General features: G+C 43.3%; 1 protein-coding gene across 1 annotated transcript; it reads right to left on the minus strand.

The window, feature by feature from the left end:
- Positions 1-1,948: 1,948 nt before the first annotated feature.
- Positions 1,949-18,920, minus strand: LOC122421105 (zinc finger protein 211-like). Its single transcript, XM_043436906.1, has 3 exons — positions 18,677-18,920; positions 14,498-14,624; positions 1,949-6,517 (listed from the first exon to the last, which is right to left on the minus strand). The coding sequence occupies exons 1-3, from the start codon at positions 18,707-18,709 to the stop codon at positions 4,893-4,895; spliced, it is 1,785 nt and encodes a 594-aa protein (XP_043292841.1). The 5' UTR covers positions 18,710-18,920; the 3' UTR covers positions 1,949-4,892.
- Positions 18,921-19,134: the final 214 nt, after the last annotated feature.

Below are 19,134 nucleotides of genomic sequence, written 5' to 3' on the forward strand. Positions count from 1 at the left end.
GAAGTAACCAATTTTGTTTACATCTGAGACACTATCATAGATAGATATTAAGTGTCCTAGGAGGAACAGCATCTCATGGTGACTTCTTGATATCCTGGTTCCATCCACTGAGATCCCTATAGCTCACTCATAATTGAAATGAATGTGTATTCAATCCTCATATGCCTATTTCAAGAGCCTCTTCACCTACACAGGAACTCAGTACAATACACCTTTACTTAGTTGCCCATGGGATACCTCAAAGGTTCAGGTATCACATACAACCTCACTGGACAAGAACTTTATTGGACCCATCTGTGCTCAAGCACCCAATTATGGAGCTTCATTGATGACATCCCCTTGTGAGGGGATTTGCAAGACACTTGTGCAAGACATACATTCATCATTGTGCTTACAGACAACAGATGGGCTACAGCCCCACACATTTCAGTGTCATGCCAGCACAGTAAATTTCTTAGCTCCATCCAGTGTTTGTACGGGCTACTCTATTGCTAATGTGGTTAAAGGACAACTTCTGATTTTGTCAGCTTCCATCAGTCTCAGAGGGGCCAAACCTATTGGATCTTTCTGACTTTTAGAGGCAAGATATTCTGCATTGATGACTAAGGCTTATTTATACAGTCACTCAAAGATCATCCCACTTTGGGGCCTTTATAAGAAAAAGTCCTAATCAGTTCACATGGCCAACCATTCAACAGATACTTTTTTTTTGGCTGTGCCACACAGCATGCAGGATCTTCGCTCCTTCAACGAGGGATCTAAATTGGGTACGTGGAGTCTTAACCATTGGACCGTGAGCAAAGTCCCTAACAGGCACTTATTTTGCTGCCTCCTGGAGACTCCTCGGTCGAAGCTCTGCACACACCTCCTATGCTCTGCAGTCTCTGGGCCCATGATGGCAGTAAGCTACCCAAGGTCTTCTGGTACCAAGTGTTGTCTGTTTCAATGTCACGACATGCCATGTGAGCAACAACTGCTGGATGCTTACTCAACCCTCTCATAAAGGAAGGCTTTCACAGGACCTGAACTTGTGACACTCTGTACCCAGTTACCTTATTTTCTCGGTTATTAAAGCAACACAACACCCAGTAAACAGTGCAACAGCAAGGCCTTGATACATGACAGAGCTGTTCCTGGAGCTCTGGTGTTTCCCACTTGCAGAAGAGGTGGCTTTTGTCCTCAGTCTCTTGCCAAAGGTCACAGTACTGGCTACTTGGGCATACACTTGGGATCAATCAGAAGACTCTTGGGAGTCCTTTGGACTGCAAGGAGATCAAACCAGTCAATCCTAAAGGAAATGAACCCTGAATATTCACTGGAAGGATTGATGCTGAAGCTGAAGCTCCAATACTTTGGACATTGGATGCCTAGAGCTGACTCACTGGAAAAGACCCTCATTCTGGCAAAGACTGAAGGCAAGAGGAGAATGGGGGGGTGCAGAGGATGAGATGGTTAGATAGCATCATCAACTCAATGAATATGAATTTGAGCAAACTCTGGGAGATTGTGGAGGACAGAGGAAGCTGGCATGGGGTGGCAAAGAGTGGGAAATGACTTGGTCACTGAACAAGTTAACAACGGGAGATCGCACAATTTACAGTAATGCCACCAGTACATGTATACATGTGATGGAGCTCTCTGGGGGGCTCCATTCAGAAAATTTTGGATACAGTTCCTCAGTTATGTCTGACATACTCTGTCAGATGTTAGATGCAGATGTATTTGGCTTTTCTTAACTGGATTCTACTGTTTGGGCGTCACGATCTGGACTAGTGGGTACATGATCTCTGTCCTTCACAGACAAGCAGCAGGTCCAACACATTCACAGCAACAGAATTTCCCCAGACCTTCCCATGATGCCAGAGCCACACGCCATCCTGATCCTGGTGAGCTTCCTCAACTGTTTTTACTCTCTCTTCTATTTTGACTTTCTGTCGCTATGATTCTAAATCCATGCCAGTGACTGATGGACACTGTGCTACTAGCTTCCTTCACATTTCCCAGCTTCCAGCTCCTTTGTGCGTATCAGCAGTGACACTTGTTTCTCTCTTTGCCTTCTGCACCAGAAACAAATGCTTTTCCTACTCTTGTTAAACATCTGTAAGTTTTCTCTCATTTTGGCATTTGGATCAATTACTCATTGTTTTTTTTTTTTTTCTTTTTAAAATTAATTTTTATTCTTTTCTGCTACATCCTGGGCGTAAAATGGTTAAGGAGTATATTCCTGCCTTCTATTGCTAAGAGTGAAAAACTTGTTATATGGTAACTAATTAACCTAATTATGCTTCATTATCTAGTAGGGTGTCCTGGGAAAATGGAAAGAAACATCAAACTGGGAGATACAATTTGTTACCATGTGCTTGTTTACACCACAGGGACAGGATCCGCTTTGTTCCCCCACCAGACACCTCCCGTTCAGGAATGTTTATGAAATGAAGGAAATTCATCTCAGGTAGGCCACTGATTCATAATAGCTGCAAGCCCTGACTGGCATTTTTATTTCTAGTCCCCATGCCCATTATCAGTAGCCAGGGAGGTCATGGCCAAAGTGACATGGCACATGTGGTTAAGCAGCCAAGTGACTATTTCTTTCTCATATAGCAAAATATACTAGCTCCTCATGTGATACTCAAATTTGTCCTGCCTCTCTGTGAAAACAAACTTAACAATCAAGAGCCACACATCCTCCACATGGCTGAACACCCCTGGAGGCAATGTTTCTCTTCCTTCATCATCACAGCACCAGGCACCAGGCAACTAGAGGCCACCCCTATAGCATGAAGTCCAAAGTTATTCAAAGCAAGCAATCCTAAGGTGTTTACCCCTCTCTGCCAGGCCTTTCCCATAGAACCTTAGCAGACAGTGGTCTGAACACTTCCCACTCCTGCCTTATGTCTCATGACTACCCTGATAACCTTCCCATGTGTTTCCAGGATCTGTGAGCATCAATGTTTTCCTGTTGTTGTTTTTTCCTTATAGCCACACCTGACTGATCATCTCATAAATAATACAAATCACTTTTATAGAAACTCCCTTTATTAAATGTCTGGTGGTTTGTACCATCCAGAAAATACAATATTAACAATTCTCTGTGGAAAATTCACCTGTTTATTTTTTAATTTTTAAATTTTTTTATTTTTAATTGCAGTAGATTTACAATATTATGCTAGTTTCAGGTGTACAGCACAGTGATTCAGTATTTTACAGTACTCCACCAAATGTTATTATACAATAATAGCTATAATTCTTTATCTGATACAATATAAACCTGTTGCTGTTTTATAAATAGGAGTTTTTAATCTCTTAATCCCATACACATCATTTGTCCTATCACACTTTTGTCTCTCCTTTGATATCCATTAGTTTGTTTTCTACATCTGTGTAGTTGCTAAGTCATGTCTAACTCTTTGAGAACCCATGGACTGTAGCCTATCAGGCTCCCCTGTCCACGGGATTCTCCAGGCAAGAATACTGGAGTGGGTTGCCATTTCCTCTCCAGAGGATCATCCTGACCCAGGATTGAACCCACATCTCCTGCACTGGCAGGCAGGTTCTTTATCAGTGAGCCACCAGTGAAGCCCCTAAACCTGAGTTTGTTTCTGTTTTGCATGTGTATTATTTTGTATTGTTTTAAAATTGCACATAAGAGATATCATACAGTATCATACAAGTCTCTTCTTCATTCCTGGCTGTGCTAAACCCAGTGCAATGCTGTGGGACGGAGGTGCTGGGAACAGAGCATTACTAGGTAGATAATGGGATCATTCATTCACAGGAAAGCCATGAACGTTGCTTTTCAGTGGATAGTCATGACCACTGAGCATGGAGCGCAGTGTATGAGCTGAGGATGGGGGCAGAGGATGATTAGGTCTTCTTTGAGTTCCCAAAGCTGGGTTGGAAGGGAAAGAAGATTACAGTGACCAGACTTCTCTTGTCCTGAAAATAGGCAACCTGACACTGAATCCCGAATATCTGTCCATTGCTGGGAGGTAATAATTAGAAAACACAGCCTCTCTGTGCCTCAAATTCCTCCCTAGAAATAGTCCATTTGCTGCCTGATGACTGCACTTGTGGCCTCCCATGCTGTTACCCACCCCCAACTCCAACGCTAGTGCTGTCCTCATTAGCTGCATTCATAAGTCCCCTTCTCCAGTGTGAACTCTCTGATAACCAAATAGACCTGATCCACTATTAAGATTTCCCACATTCACTGCACTCAAAAGGCCTTTCTCCAGTGTGAATTCTCTGATGATCAAAAAGACTGGACTTATTAATAAAAGACTTCCTGCATTCACTGCATTCATAAGTCCTTTCTCCACTGTGAACTCTGATGATACTGAAAGCCAGAGCTAGCAGTAGATTTCCCACATTCACTGAACTTATAAGGTTTTTCTCAATGGTGAGCTCTCTGATGATACCGAAGGCCATAGCTAGCAGTAAAAGACTTCCTACATTTACTGCACTCATAAGGTTTTTCTCCACTGTGAACTCTCTGGTGATACCCAAGGCTAGAGCTAGCAGTAAAAGATTTCCCACATTCACTGCACTCGTAAGGTTTTTCTCCACTGTGAACTCTCTGATGATACCAAAGGCCATAGCTAGCAGTAAAAGATTTCCCATTCACTGCACTCATAAGGCCTTTTTCCATTGTGAACTCTCTGATGACGAAGAAGGCTCGAACTGCTAGTAAAACATTTTCCACATTCATTGCACTTATAAGGCCTTTCTTCAGTGTGAACTCTCTGATGATTGCGAAGGCTCAACCTAACAATGAAAGATTTCCCACATTCACTGCATTCATGAGGCCTTTCTCCACTGTGAACTCTGATGATACTGAAGGCCAGAGCTAGCAGTAGAAGATTCCCACATTCACTGAACTTATAAGGTTTTTCTCAATGGTGAACTCTCTGATGATACCGAAGGCCATAGCTAGCAGTAAAAGATTTCCCACATTTACTGCACTCATAAGGTTTTTCTCCACTGTGAACTCTCTGGTGATACCGAAGGCTAGAGCTAGCAGTAAAAGATTTCCCACATTCACTGCACTCGTAAGGTTTTTCTCCACTGTGAACTCTCTGATGATACCGAAGGCCATAGCTAGCAGTAAAAGATTTCCCACATTCACTGCACTCATAAGGCCTTTTTCCATTGTGAACTCTCTGATGACGAAGAAGGCTCGAACTGCTAGTAAAACATTTTCCACATTCATTGCACTTATAAGGCCTTTCTTCAGTGTGAACTCTCTGATGATTGCGAAGGCTCAACCTAACAATGAAAGATTTCCCACATTCACTGCATTCATGAGGCCTTTCTCCACTGTGAATTCTCTGATGATACCAAAGGCTAGAGCTGGCAGTAAAAGATTTCCCACATTCACTGCACTCATAAGGCTTTTCTCCAGTGTGGATTTTCCTACTGGAACTGAGTTGCTGCATTTGATTAAAGGATGTCCCAGAGTCACTGCTCTTACTCAGCACTCCCCCGTTGTGAACTTTCTGATGATATCGGATGCCAGCCAGAGTTATAAAAGATTTCCCACATACATTACACGTATAAGGCCTTTCTCCTTGGTGAATTCTCTGATGTCTATGGAAATTGGAGTTGTTGATAAAAGACTTCCCACATTCATTGCACTTATAAGGCCTTTCTCCAGTGTGAATTCTTTGATGTACATAGAAAGAGGATTGATGGGTAAAACATTTTCCACATTGAGTGCATTCATATGGCCTTTCTCCAGTATGAATTCTCTGATGTCCAATGAAACGGTTCTTATAGGTAAAAGATTTATCACATTCCTTGCACTGATAAGGCCTTTCTCCAGTGTGAATTCGCCTATGAATCCTGAGATACTTTCTTTGGCCAAAGGATTTCCCACATTCAGTGCACTCGGAAGACCTTTGTCTAATGTGACCTTTCTGGTGCTGAACATGGTTACTTTTGTGAGTGCCGCCTGTGAACTCACAAGACCGTTCACTAGTGAGGATTCTCTCATCTTGAACAAGTATGTCTGTGCGGCTGGAGGCTTTCTTGCCTTCTCCCCAGCTCTGATGACTTTTTCCACTGTGAAAAACAGTTTCACACTCCTTACTGTTGTTTTGTTGATTCCTGGTGTTTTTTATCTGTGGCTGAACTCCCATGTTGGCCACGAATTCCTTCCCAATCTCACTGTATGGGGAGAGACTTCCTGATGCATGGATTGTGCAGCTCTTCAAAAATGAGAGTTTCCCCTTAACATATTGTAAAAGATTCTCTCTCGTGTGCTGCTTCTGGTGCTGCTGAATGTCTGCAGTGAAACAGAACTGTTTTCCATGTGTCCCACATGAGTATGCTTTCTGTCCACTATTTGTTCCCTGCTCTTCAGTCAAGTGCAAAATGTTTCTCAAGACCAGGATGCATATCTTACAGGGCTGGACATTCTCAGCAGACAAATCTGCCCTGGGAGTCCCAATCTGTGACACTCCTACCGATTTGCTCTGTTCAAAAGGTGTCTCTTCATCCCCAGCTCCAGGCCAAGAACCTGAAAACAATAGTGAAGTCCACATTGAGTTTAGTACAGGGAAATGACACCATCACAACTGTACATCTGACACTTGAAAGAACGAGTCCACAAGACTGTGTTCAGGAAATGGAGTTAGGGTCAGACTGAGGAAGCAGCTGGTCTGTGTTACAGGGCTTTAAGGTCACAGAATAGATGAGGTCTCAGCAAACACAGGATGCAAGGATTGGGTATGGAGAAAGGGTGAAAGGCCTTTTCTATAGTTCACTCTTATCAATAGCTTCTGCCTAGACCACAACAGCTGGTGACCTTTTCTCTGCAGAACTGTACGTCCAGGCCTCAGAAAATCTAACTGGAACAGGTACCTGGTGTTTAAGGAATATTAAGGGATAGTCCCTTGATTCAGGACATAAACAGTGTCAGAAAAATACTCTGGAGAAAATACTGTGAAGACCAATGAAATAAACAGTTTAGAGAGGTGGTAGGGAATTAATCCCAGGCTGGAGTCAGAATGAAAATGACAAGTAGGGCTTCCCTGGTGGCTCAGTGGGTAAGAATCCACCTGCCAATGGAGGGGACATGGATTTGAGGCTGGGTCTGCAACGATTCCACATGCTGTGAAGCAACTAATACCATGCACAGCTACTGAGCCTGTGTGCTACAACTACTGAAACTTGCAGGCCTAGAGCCCATGCTCTGCAATGAGAGTAGCTACCACAATGAGAAGCCTGCGTACCACAACAAAGAGTAGCCCCCACTTGCCACAACTATAGAAAGCCCTTGCAAAGCAATGAGAATCCAGCCAAAAATAAAATAAATGGATAAATAAATAATGAGAAGTAGAAAAAATTGCAAGTTGGTAGTGTCAAGAATGGAGAGAAGACTATAGAAATGAGTTGTGGCCACTGGTAATCACACTAAAAGCACTAGTCAAACAGGATAGGTTCCTGGAATGACTTGAACACAGACCTGACATTAAGCTATACCAGCTGCCATTCAACTTGGCCAGGCTAACTGCAAGTGCTTTGTGCTGAGACCAGAGTCATGTCCATCCTGCGAAGCATGAAGGACTGTCCACTCTCAGTTCAACAACTACATGGAAGGCAAATGATACAACTCTTAATAGAAGAGCAGGTCAGGTGAGTAGCCAACACCAGCCCAGAAGAACTCAGCACACAAAAAGGGACAATATTTAAATACTGCAAAAAGAAGCTCTGATGGAACCAGATGAAAGGATGTGCAGCAGATGGAATACAAAATGTTAGGATTCCATCTCCTTGCCTTAACAATAACTGTGCTGACAGAATCCAATAAATGTAGCTCTCGGAACTCGAATCTATTGAAGATCTGCAGTTTCCCAAGTTAAATTTATTTCAGTCAAGTTCAGTTCTTAGCCTCTGGAGCTGCCCATTCCCCAACCCAAAGTCCCATGGCGGGCTACTGTGTACATGTTTCTAGAGCAGACTGCACATGCTTTTTATGAGCCAGCGTGGAAAATAAGGAAGGACCTAGTTAGTCCACCAGATGTCAGTGATCTAATATAGTCTGACTGCTGGCTGCTGCTCCTGAATGAATGTGAGTAATACAGAGGTGGACACTCATTGCTGTAAATGGTACCACCGATACATAAATCTCCTCTCCCTCTGGCTGAAGATTTTAAGAGCCAGTGTCTCACTGCCTCCTCTTCATTTTTCTGTTTTTTCCCTTTTGAGAGTGACACATTTGAGGACTAAGGCAATCAAGAGCAAACACTGGGCTTCCCTGGTGGCTCATGATGAAGAGTCCGCCTGTCAATGCAGGAGACACAGGTTCAATCTCCTGTCTGGGAAGATGCCACATGCTGTGGAGCAACTATGTGCATGTGCCACAACTACTGAGCCTGTGCTCTAGAGCCTGGGAGCCGCAACTACTGAGCCCATGTGCTGCAATTACTGAAGGCCACACACCCTTGAGCCCGTGCTCTGCAACAAGAGAAGCCACAGCAATGAGAAGCCCATGCACTACTACAGCGCAGCCCCTGCTCACAACAACTAGAGAAAAGCCTATATATCAATGAAGACCTGGCACAGACAATAAATGAATAATAATAAAAAAAAAACCCATAAAAGACAACCACTTATATTGTGGAAATTTAAGTCATGGTGCACCCCCAAGGAAAAGCACACTGACAGGCCTGTCAGTTTACATCTCATGTCAATATACAGGAAAGAGACACCCTAAAAACATCAAAAACAAGGAGAACCCCCCACCCAGCAAACCCTGGTTAATGGCAAGCACAGTATCTCCAGACTTACAACCATAAAATGCCAGTGTTCAGTTTTCAACAACAAAAACTCACAAGGCATACAAAGAAGTGGTTGTCTTTTATGATTTTTTTTTATTATTCATTTATTGTCTGTGCAGAATAAACGAGAAGACCCACATTGTGGCACATTATAATCAAACTGCTGAAACTCAGAGAATCTCAGAGAATCTTGAAATCAGTGAGAGAAGTGACTCATCACAGACAAAGGGTCCCAAACAGTATCATTAGCAGATTTCTCATGGGAAACCTGGGAAGGCCAGAAGACAGTGGGCTGATACGTTCAGAGATGGCTGAAGGAAAAAAACCTACCAACCAAGATTCCTTCAAAAATGAAGGAGAAATTAGCATATTCCCAGGTAAACAAAAGATGAGGAAGTTCAAGAAATGCTAAAGGGAGTCCTTCAAGTTGAACTGAAAAGACACTAACGAGTAAAATGATACAGACAAAGCTGTATAGAAGCAGAAAAAAATTTTTTTTTGGCCTGCCAGTGCAGCTCTCAGTATTTTAGTTCCAGACCATAGATTGAACCCAGGACCATAGCAGTGAGACTGCAGAGTCCTAACCACTGGACCACCAGGGAATTCCCAGAATTTTTTTAATGTTATTGATGGCAAGCTGGTATAAATTAAAATTAATATGCTCTAGCTTTAGGATATTAAATGTAATCCCCATGGTAAATAGCAAAAAAAAAAAGTTTTATAATGTATACAAAGGAAATGAAAAGGGAATTAAGATATTTCACTACAAAAAAAAAATCAACTAAATACAAAAGGAGAAAATAACAAAAAGTAAGAAATGAGAAAGCTTCAAGGCGTATATAGAAAACAAAGAGCAAGACGAAAAAAAAATACCTCTCATCAATAACTGCTTTAAAGTAAATAAATTAACCTCTCAGAGCAAAACACAGACTGGCAGAATAGATTTAAAAAAATGATCTAGCAAACTCCCTGGCAGTCCAGTGGTTAGGATTCTGCACTTTCACTGCTGAGGGCATGGGTTCAATCCCTGGCCACAGAAGGAAGAATTCACAGGCTGTGTGGCACAATCCAAGACAACAACAACAACAACAACAACAGCTGTATGCTGTTGACAAAACACAAGTTGAAACTGAAATGTAGATAAAGATATTTCATGCAAATAGTAACAAAAAGCACACAGGAGTAGCTATAAATCATACCAAACAAAGATTTTAAATCTAAAAAGACTATGAAGGACATTTATTTTGAGAAGATTCAATGTAACATGAGGCAATAAGTATAAATATTCATACACTCAATAGTAGATCACTGAAATACATGACGCAAAAACTAACAATCAAAAGGAGAAACAGACAGTTCTACACTAATATCTGGAAACTTCAATACTCTATTCTCAGTAATGGATAGGAACAATAAATTTAATTAGATAAAGTTTATACCAACTAGCCTCTCTAACCACAACAGAATGAAGATCCATAACATAACATGGAAAACTGAAATATCTACACATTTCTGGAAATAAATAGGTTCAAGAAAATAATCACAAGGGAAATCAGAGAATATTTAATAGACTAATGAGAACAAAACACCACATACTAAAACTACAGGATGCAGCAAAGGCCGTACTAAGGAGAACATTTACAGCAAAAAATGCTTATATTAAAAAAAGAAATATCGGGAGGGAGGTGGGAGGGGGGATCATCCATGGCTGATTCATGTCAATGTATGACAAAAAACACCACAATATTATAAGGTAATTAACCTCCAACTAATAAAAATAAATGAATATATATATATATATAAATCATAATCTATCTTGAGAACTTGATAAACTACCAAAAAAAAAAAAAAAAAAAAAAAAAAACCAAATTAAAGAGACAAAGCATTCTGAAAAAGGAAATGATAAAGATCAGACAAATAAAATAGCCAGAACATTCTGTTCTTCTTAATAAGGTTAACTGACAAGAAAAGAAAGTGAAAGAAAGTGAAGTCGCTCGGTCATGTCCGACTCTTTGTGACCCTGTGGACTGTAGCCTACCAGGCTCCTCCATCCATGGGATTCTCCAGGCAAGAATACTGGAGTGGGTTGCCACTTCCTTCTCCAGGGGATCTTCCTGACCCAGGTTTCAAACCTGGGTCTCCTGCATTGGAGGCAGACGCTTTAACCTCTGAGTCACCAGGGAAGCTCAACTGACAAGAAAAACAAGTGCTCAATTCCAGCCCTCTCTACATTGCTGTCCCACCTAATGGAAGGAAAATAAATTGAAAGTAACTTGTGAAGTTCATAGTCCAGACACACAAGCTCATTAAAAGACTGATAAGTAAACATGCTATGAATGCTTCCAGTACTGTGCAGGCTTCCCTTCTCCACATCTTACCAACACATGAATAAAGGCCTATTTATAGCGGTTCCTTTTACCCCATACATCATGCCAGTTATCAAGAAAAAATTACACAGCATACTAAATGGTGAAAAGCAATATGAACAAAGGAAACTTCAAAACCAGAATCAGCTATCACAAGGATGTTGTAATTACCAGACTGGAAATACAAAACAAGTATGATATATATGCTGATTAATGTTTGGTAGAGTTGGGAGTTTATGATGGACAGGAAGTCTGGCCGCATGCTGCAGTCCACAGGGTCGCAAAGAGTTGGACATTTGAGAAACGGAAATTCAAAGAAAGAACTCAAAATTCTAGAAGTCAAAAGACTATAAAAGACATGAAGAATGAATATGATGGGCTTATTGATACACTGGACACAGCTGAGGAAAGAATCTCTGTGCTTGATGTTCTCTTTGTAGAAACTTCCAAAACTGAAAAGCAAAGAGAAAAACAAAAGAAAGAAATGCAAATCAAAACTACAATGAGGTACCACCTCACACCAGGCAGAATGGTCATTTATTAAGAAGTCTACAGGGGCTTCCCTGGTGGTCCAATGGCTAAGACTCCATGCTCCCTTGCTTACCAAAAAAAAAAAAACAAGAAACCTTCATGCTCCCAATGCAGGGGGCCCAGATTCCATCCCTGGTCAGGGAATTAAGATTCCACAAGCTCCAGATAAGAGTTTGCATGTAGCACCTAAAAGTTCCCGGGTATCCCAACTAAGACCCAGAATAGCCAAATAAATACTTACATACATACATATTAAAAACAAAAGTCTACAAATAACAAATGCTGTTGGTGTAGCCATTATGAAAAACAGTATAGATGTTTCTCAAGAAGTTAAAAGTAATGTTGCCATTATGATCCATCAATCTAATTCCTGGGCATATATCTGGCCAAAAACTATAATTCAAAAAGAGATAGACTCGTATGTTCACAGCAGTCTAGTCAGGCTCATGAAGATAAAAACAGAGAACACAAATTAATAACATAAAAAATTCAAAATAAAACATAACTGTAGATACCATGGAGAGTAAAAGAATAATAATGAAAAATACAAGCAATCTCTAACCCCATGAATTTGATCACCTAGATGCAAGGGATCAATTCCCTGAAAGACAGTCTACCAAAACCCACACAACAGATAATCTGAATAGGTCCGTGTCAATTAAAGAAAATGAATTAAAAAAAAAAAAATGAATCAAGGGGCCTCACTGGGGTTCCAATGGTTAAGCTCTGTGCTTCCACTGCATGGGGCATGCATTCAATTCCTGGTCAGGGCCTAAGATCCTCCATGCTATGCATTGTGGCCAAAAAGAAAAAAATGAATCAATAATTAATAACCTCCCAAAAGAGAATCTAACTGGCTCAGAGTGTTTCACTGCTGAATTCTTCCAAACATGTAATGAGAGAATGTATTATACAATTATCTACAATCTCTTTCAGAAGACAGAAACAAAGGGATACCTCCCAACTCATTCTGTGAGGCCAGTATTACTTTAATACCAAACCAAAAACATTAAAATAAAACTATAGAATAATATCTCTCATAGACATACACACAAAAAATTTAACAACTTTTAAAAATCGACTAAAACACTGTATAAAAAGAATTATATACCATGATCAACTGAGCAAGTGAAACTGGTTTAACATTTGAAAGTCAGTTAACATAATACTTATCAATACTTAAAAACACAATCTCATCAATTGATGCAGAAAAAGGACTTTACAAAATCCAACCTGCATTTATGATATATTAAAAAAAATACATCTACTAGTAAACTTAGAGGAAAAACTTCAAACTGATAACCTCAATAAAACCCTCTAGCTATCATTATGCTTATTAGAGAAAAATTAGCTTTCCCACTAAGATGAATAAGAAGGAAGGGTGTTCTCTCTTACCACTCCTTTTCAAATTTTTATTGGAAGACAACTAATACAATGAGATGAGGAGTTTATACAAAAGGTATATTGATTGGTATCAAGTTATGTAAGTTCTTATATTTTGGAATATTTACCCTTTAAATATATGGCTTGAAAATATTTTCTCCCATTAGGTAGGTTATCCTTTGATTTTGTTGCTAGTTTCTTTTGCTGTTTAGAAGCTTTTTAGTTTAATTAGGAAAAGGTGTACTGATTGGGAAGGAAGGAAAATTGTCTTCACTCTCAGATGACATGATCAGGTACATCAAAAACCCCCAATATAGACATCCTGCCAAAAATATCCTAGAACTAAGAAATAATTACAGGCCATTTTCCCCTTCTGAGATGGCCCACATTCTGAGTGTATCTCTAAATAAGCCTGCTTTCACTAAAGAACAACAAAGTTTTCAGGATACAAAGTTACACTATAAAAACCAATCACTGACCTACATACCAGCCCCACAAAAAACTGAAATTTGAGGCTAAAAACTCAATACCATGTACCTGAGTACAAAAAAAGAGAGAAAGAAAGTGATATTTAGTTATAAATCTACTAAGATACGTACAAAGGGCAAAAGCTTCAAAATGTTGAATTTGGGCATGATTTCTTGTCTATGACAACAAAAGCACAAGCAACAAAATAATAAACGAGATACTGGACCTCAAAAAAATGAACATTTTTTTTTGTTTCATACCTTTAACTTAATGTCATCTGTCAATTATACCTCAAGAAAGGTATAGGGGAAAAGGAAAAAACTGACCTATTGTACATCACAGGGAACTATAATCATAGTAAAAAGGCAACCACAGAGTACAACAAGGAATTTATATCTAGAATATATGGAGGAAGTCTAGAACTCAACAACTAAAAAACCAAACTGATGAAAAAAAATGGGAAAGGGACCTGAATAGATATTTTTAAAAGATATACACAGGAATTCCCTGACATTAGAGTGGTTGAGACTCTACACATTCACAATCATAGGCCCAGGTTCAATCCCTGGTCGGAGAACTAAGATCCCAGAAGTTAATGTGGCTTGAACAACAACAACAAAAAAGATATACAAATGGCCAATAAGCAGACCATAATGGAAATGCAATGGAAATGATAAAGATATACCACTACATATCCATTAGATGGTAATCATCAGAAGACAGAAAATAAAGCTGCAGGCATGTATGTAGGGAAACTGGAACCTTGGAAAAGGTTGTGGGAAGAATAGCTCACCATCTGTTTAGCAGTGCCCATGTCACTGACAACACTCTTCTGTACAGACAGGCACAAATAAATGTCAGATACATGGTGACCATGGTCCACATGTAAGAAAGACAGAGCTGTCCCTGGGGAAAAGAAGAAAGGCAGAGTCTAGCTCAGGAGGATAGAGGAGGGAGTGCGCGCCTTACCCAGCATGCATACAAGTGCAAAGTTCTCCAACATGACATCAAGGTACAGTTGTATCTGAGCCTCATCAAGAAGACACCATTCTTCCTGGGAGAAGTACACAGCTACATCCTCAAAGGTCACACGGCTCTGGTATAATAGGGACAAATAAAATCATGAACAGTCTTACACCTTCCATCTTCTCACTCATCTCCCCTACTGTCCAACCTGATGGATTCTCCTGATACCTGGGAAAGAAAAGCTCCCTCCCGTGATCTGAACTTCCTGTTGCCTCTGGAACACACAGGCATTTAATTTCAAGTTGAAATTCTGCTCTTCCCTGTTGTTTATTTCCACCAGAAAAAAAAGACCCGCACTTACCTTAATCAGCTTAGCCTCACCTCAAAGCACTATGATATACTGGTATGGGTTTCACTGTTCCATACTTCCTCCATAGAACCAGTGTGCACTCACTACCTCAGGCACAGGGTTGCCAAGGTCCCCAAACCGAAGTGTTGGGAGAATGGCAGGTTAAGAGCCCCAAGACCCTCCTCAAATACAGAAAATGTGTGCGTGAGAGTGTGAACAAGTAAGGGACTGGGACAACCTCCATTTACTAAATGTTCTTCTGCAGCTGTGGGAATCTGTGGGAACATGCAGACCACAGAGGAAAGTGACCAGGGCAGTGCTCCAGAGGCTCAGGACTTGCCAGGGCAGCTGCCTGGTACCATAGCCAGATAACCTCAGGCTGACTGGCTAACATCTCCTGTGTGGCTCCATCCTCAGTACTACCTTTTATCAGCTGTGAGCTTTGAGAAGCCACACTTTCCATTGCTCAAGTCCTCATCAACAGCTACAGACTTTTCTTCCACTGAACAGGCCTTGGAGAATTTTTAAAAGCCCAGAGATCATGTGCTTCCTTTACTCAAAACTCTCCAGCACTCCCAGCACTCTAAGAAGAAAGGTACAACCTCTCATCTGCCACTCCAGGTGCAGCCTGGCCTCGAACTTTGTTTTTTGAAGAAACAGGATGGACTCCAGGTTCCCCAATGTTCCTGGTTCAGTTGCATCTCCAAGCCTCACCCACACCACATTACATCTGTGGTCAGAAAGAGGGACACCACCCCTGAAGGCCTCACTGCACTGGGCCAGGCTCATGAGATAAAGTGTGAAAAATGGGACATTTCCTGCCATATCGGTAAACAAAAAAGATGTCACAGTGATCAGCGATTGCAGCCCTCTAGTGTCAGCCAGTGAGCCCTAAGGGAATTCAGGAAGAATACCTGCCATTTAGCAGACTAGTCACTCCTATGCTGAGTCCCGAGAAACTCAGGATATGAAAACACAGGATACTTGCCTCAGCTAGCCGAGGTGCATATCAAAGGAGTTGTGGAGCCCTATACTGAGATGATAGGACAATATCTCCAAAATTAGTGAAGCTCAAAGGCCACCATTGTCATGTTTGCTATGAGCCGTCCTGTTCCTAACTAGCCAGCTCCAGCCTCCATATGACATAACATACAGAATCCTGACTAATGACCTAACATACCCCTCTCCACAGGAATTTTCTTTTCATTGAGGTTATAAACAGTCCACAAGCCCTTGAGCCACCCGCTGCCCTGACAGTCTCCTGGCGGCTCTCCCTGGTCAGTTAGGAAGTCCACCCTCTGTCTCTGCAGTGCCCCTCTCTACCTCTCCCCTTTGTTCTCAATAAATTTGCTCTAGTCTAAAATGCTTTGTGTCTGGAAATTCTTTTTCAACTAGAGCTCAGATTGCCAAGACAGAAATTATTTCAGTGAGCCCAGACTCTCACATTTTTCCATACACAGAAAAGTGCTTAATTCCTTAACTTGGGTTATCTGACTTTCCTTAACAATAATCTTTTGATGTCCAAACACCTGCCCTTTGTTGCAAAACTTATATATAAGCTGGCTTTGTTAGGGGAAGAACGCTGAAACCGCCTGCCCTGGCCAGGTACCATAGTAACTATTTGCATGAGCTGTTTTACAACAAGAGGTCCTGGTAAGGAACACTGGAACCAATAAGCCACCACCAACAGGGAGAGTTCAGGAAATGTAAAAAAGTGACACCAGGTGTCCAACCACCTCCCAGAATCCTCCTCACTGGCATCCATCTTGGCTGAACAAGGTTTGCACCACCAGGAAGGAGTCAGAATGACTGGATAAAGACAACCAAAGCTAATCCCCTCACCATAGAACTCCAGACTGCAATGCACATGGCAGAGCAGTTCCCCTGAGTTCCCTTACCCTACTGCTCTCTGACCCAGAGTTCCTTCCCAATAAAATCTCTTGCTTTGCCAGCACAAGTGTCTCCTCGAACAATCCACTTCCCAGTGTTAGACAGAGCCCACTTTCAGGCCCTGGAGGGAGTCCCCCTTCCTCTCCCAGGGTTCCTTAAGATATTTCTTGGGCTGGAAGTTCTAAAAATCCCCACGGAATAAAACATAACTCAACTTCTGAGTTGTACTTTTTTTTTTTTTTAAAAATTCTGAGAGACTAGACCAGCCAATATTTGTCAAGTGCTGAGACTGGGCCTGCTACAGCAGAGCAAAGTGAATATCGGTTTTTATTCTACTCCTGACAATTCTCCACCCTGGGGACTCCGAGGTTCCCAGGCTCCTTCCCCAGCAGCGCCCCTCCCAGTCTTCCTATACAAGCCTCCTTGCAGTCACCAGCTCCTAGCTTCCACTGGCAGGAACTGCTCTCTCCAGGGTCTTTCTCCCTCCTCCCCTTCCCTCTTCCTGGTTCCTACAGATGAGATTGGTGGAGAGAGCAGCGGCTGTGTGTGGTAGGAATAGGAAGCCAGGCAGCCAGTCCCCAGTCTCAGCTGCCTGCCTGGGGAGATGCCAGGCTTGATGTGCTTGGGGGACCACCCCTGTCTGCCCTGGGAATCAGGGCTTTCCCAAGGGCAAGGGCAGGGAAGTGCTGTAAGGTGAATTCTCGGTCAGCTACTTTCTGGTGCAAATATTTGTAGGGAGATGGGAAGAGACAGGCTTCTCCACTCCTCTGAAGATACAAATATATCTAGAATACTGGAGTGGGTAGCTGTTCCCTTCTCCAGGGGATCTTCCTGACCCAGGGATCGAACAGGGGTCTCCCACATTGCAGGCATATTCTTTATATTCTGAGTCACCGGGGAAGCCTATATATATACACACACACATATACATATACATACATATTTTTTTTTTTTCCTCTCAAGGCCCATAGCTCCGCCTCTCACCCAATTTTGTAATTTTTCCCAAAGAAGAGAGAACCGTTATTCCTCCAAAGGACCGCCTTCTCTCGAACCCCGGCTCATCCTGTAGTCGCATCTCTCCAACACAGGAGGATTCATTTCCCCAGAGTCCACTCGGCGATCAGCGGGTTCCCAGGTGAACTGAAATCCAGAACTATTCTCATCTGGCCGCCCTGGGAGTTGGTTGCAGCGCTCTCGGTACAACCTGTTCCTCCATCCTCTGCCTTCCCCTTCCAGGCTGCGCCCAGCTCAGCTCCTCCCGCCCTCGCTCGGGGGCCCCAGCTGCGCCCTCGGGAAGACACCCGCGGTCTCGGTGCCCCGAAGGGAGGGCGGGAGGGAGGCGGGGAGCCGCGCGGGGTGGAGGCCGGGCCTGCGGCTGAAGGTTGCCTCGGCTGGAAGGCGGCTTTTGGCTGCCAGAACCGAGCGAGGCAGAGCGCAGGGCAGCGGCTTCTTGACGTCAGGACCCAGCGAGGGAACCGCGCCAGCCACCCAGCCCGCCCCACAGCGGGGCCGGCAGGCCGCCGGCGGGAGAGGAGTCCGGCGCGGGGCGCCCTGCGGGTGAGGGGGGCGCGGGAACCGGTCCGCAGGGGCGCAGCATGCCCTCCACCCCCGGGTCATGGAGATCGCCCTGGTGCCCCTGGAGAACGGCGGTGCCATGACCGTCTGAGGGGGAGACGAGGCCCGGACCACGGCGGGTCAGCTCCGCTGCTCGGCGACGGCCGCACTCAGCGATGGACTCAAGCGGCCGGCGCCCAGGAGGCGCAGCGGCGCGGAGAGGAGCGAAGACCCGGGAGGCCGGCCGTCGCCACCACCGCGCCAGGAGCTGCCCTGAGTTGTACTTTTTTTAAGGCCACAAACAACATGAGCGGGAACCTGCTCACCTGGGGAGTTCACATTCTGGTGGGGAAACGGGCAGCGGAGAACCCGGAACTCACTGCACTTACCTGACCGGGGTCCTTCAGGGCAGGCACCGCCATCAGAGCTTCTTTCCACAGAGTGGTGCAGCGACCGTCCACTGGTCAGGTCGGACTTGGCGCGGACACAACCTGCAGGCGGCAGTGTCCCCAGCTCTTACGCCGTCCCCTATGCAGAGCCTGACGCCCCTTGCGCTCTCTCGGCTTGTAACAGACCTCGCAACACCGCACGCTCAGACCTTCCGTCCAGCTCCACCAACTTGAGAGCAATCAAAATGTCCGCCAGGAAGACACCGGGAGCCCCTCCCCGGAAACGCTCCCTTTCTGTATTTTCATTGGATAAACGTCGCTCCTCCGTAGCGCAACACTTCTGGGTGATGTAGTTCTAAGTCCTCAAGGAAGAATGGTCCACACCTGAAACATTGGGGCAGAAAAAGCCAAGCTGAATTGCAAGGAGAGCTGAAAAGTGACCTCTAGGGCTGGAGAAG

The sequence above is a fragment of the Cervus canadensis genome, chromosome 18 (assembly GCF_019320065.1).
Source record: "Cervus canadensis isolate Bull #8, Minnesota chromosome 18, ASM1932006v1, whole genome shotgun sequence".
Lineage (NCBI taxonomy): Eukaryota > Metazoa > Chordata > Mammalia > Artiodactyla > Cervidae > Cervus > Cervus canadensis.

Excerpts from the sequence above, each read along its gene's own strand:
- LOC122421105 (XM_043436906.1), bottom strand. The coding sequence starts at position 18,709 with ATGGCGGTGCCTGCCCTGAAGGACCCCGGTCAG. Across the intron at positions 14,625-18,676 it reads CCCTGAAGGACCCCGGTCAG|AGCCGTGTGACCTTTGAGGA; the intron begins GTAAGTGCAGTG and ends CTATTATACCAG. Across the intron at positions 6,518-14,497 it reads TGCACTTGTATGCATGCTGG|GTTCTTGGCCTGGAGCTGGG; the intron begins GTAAGGCGCGCA and ends TATTGTTTTCAG.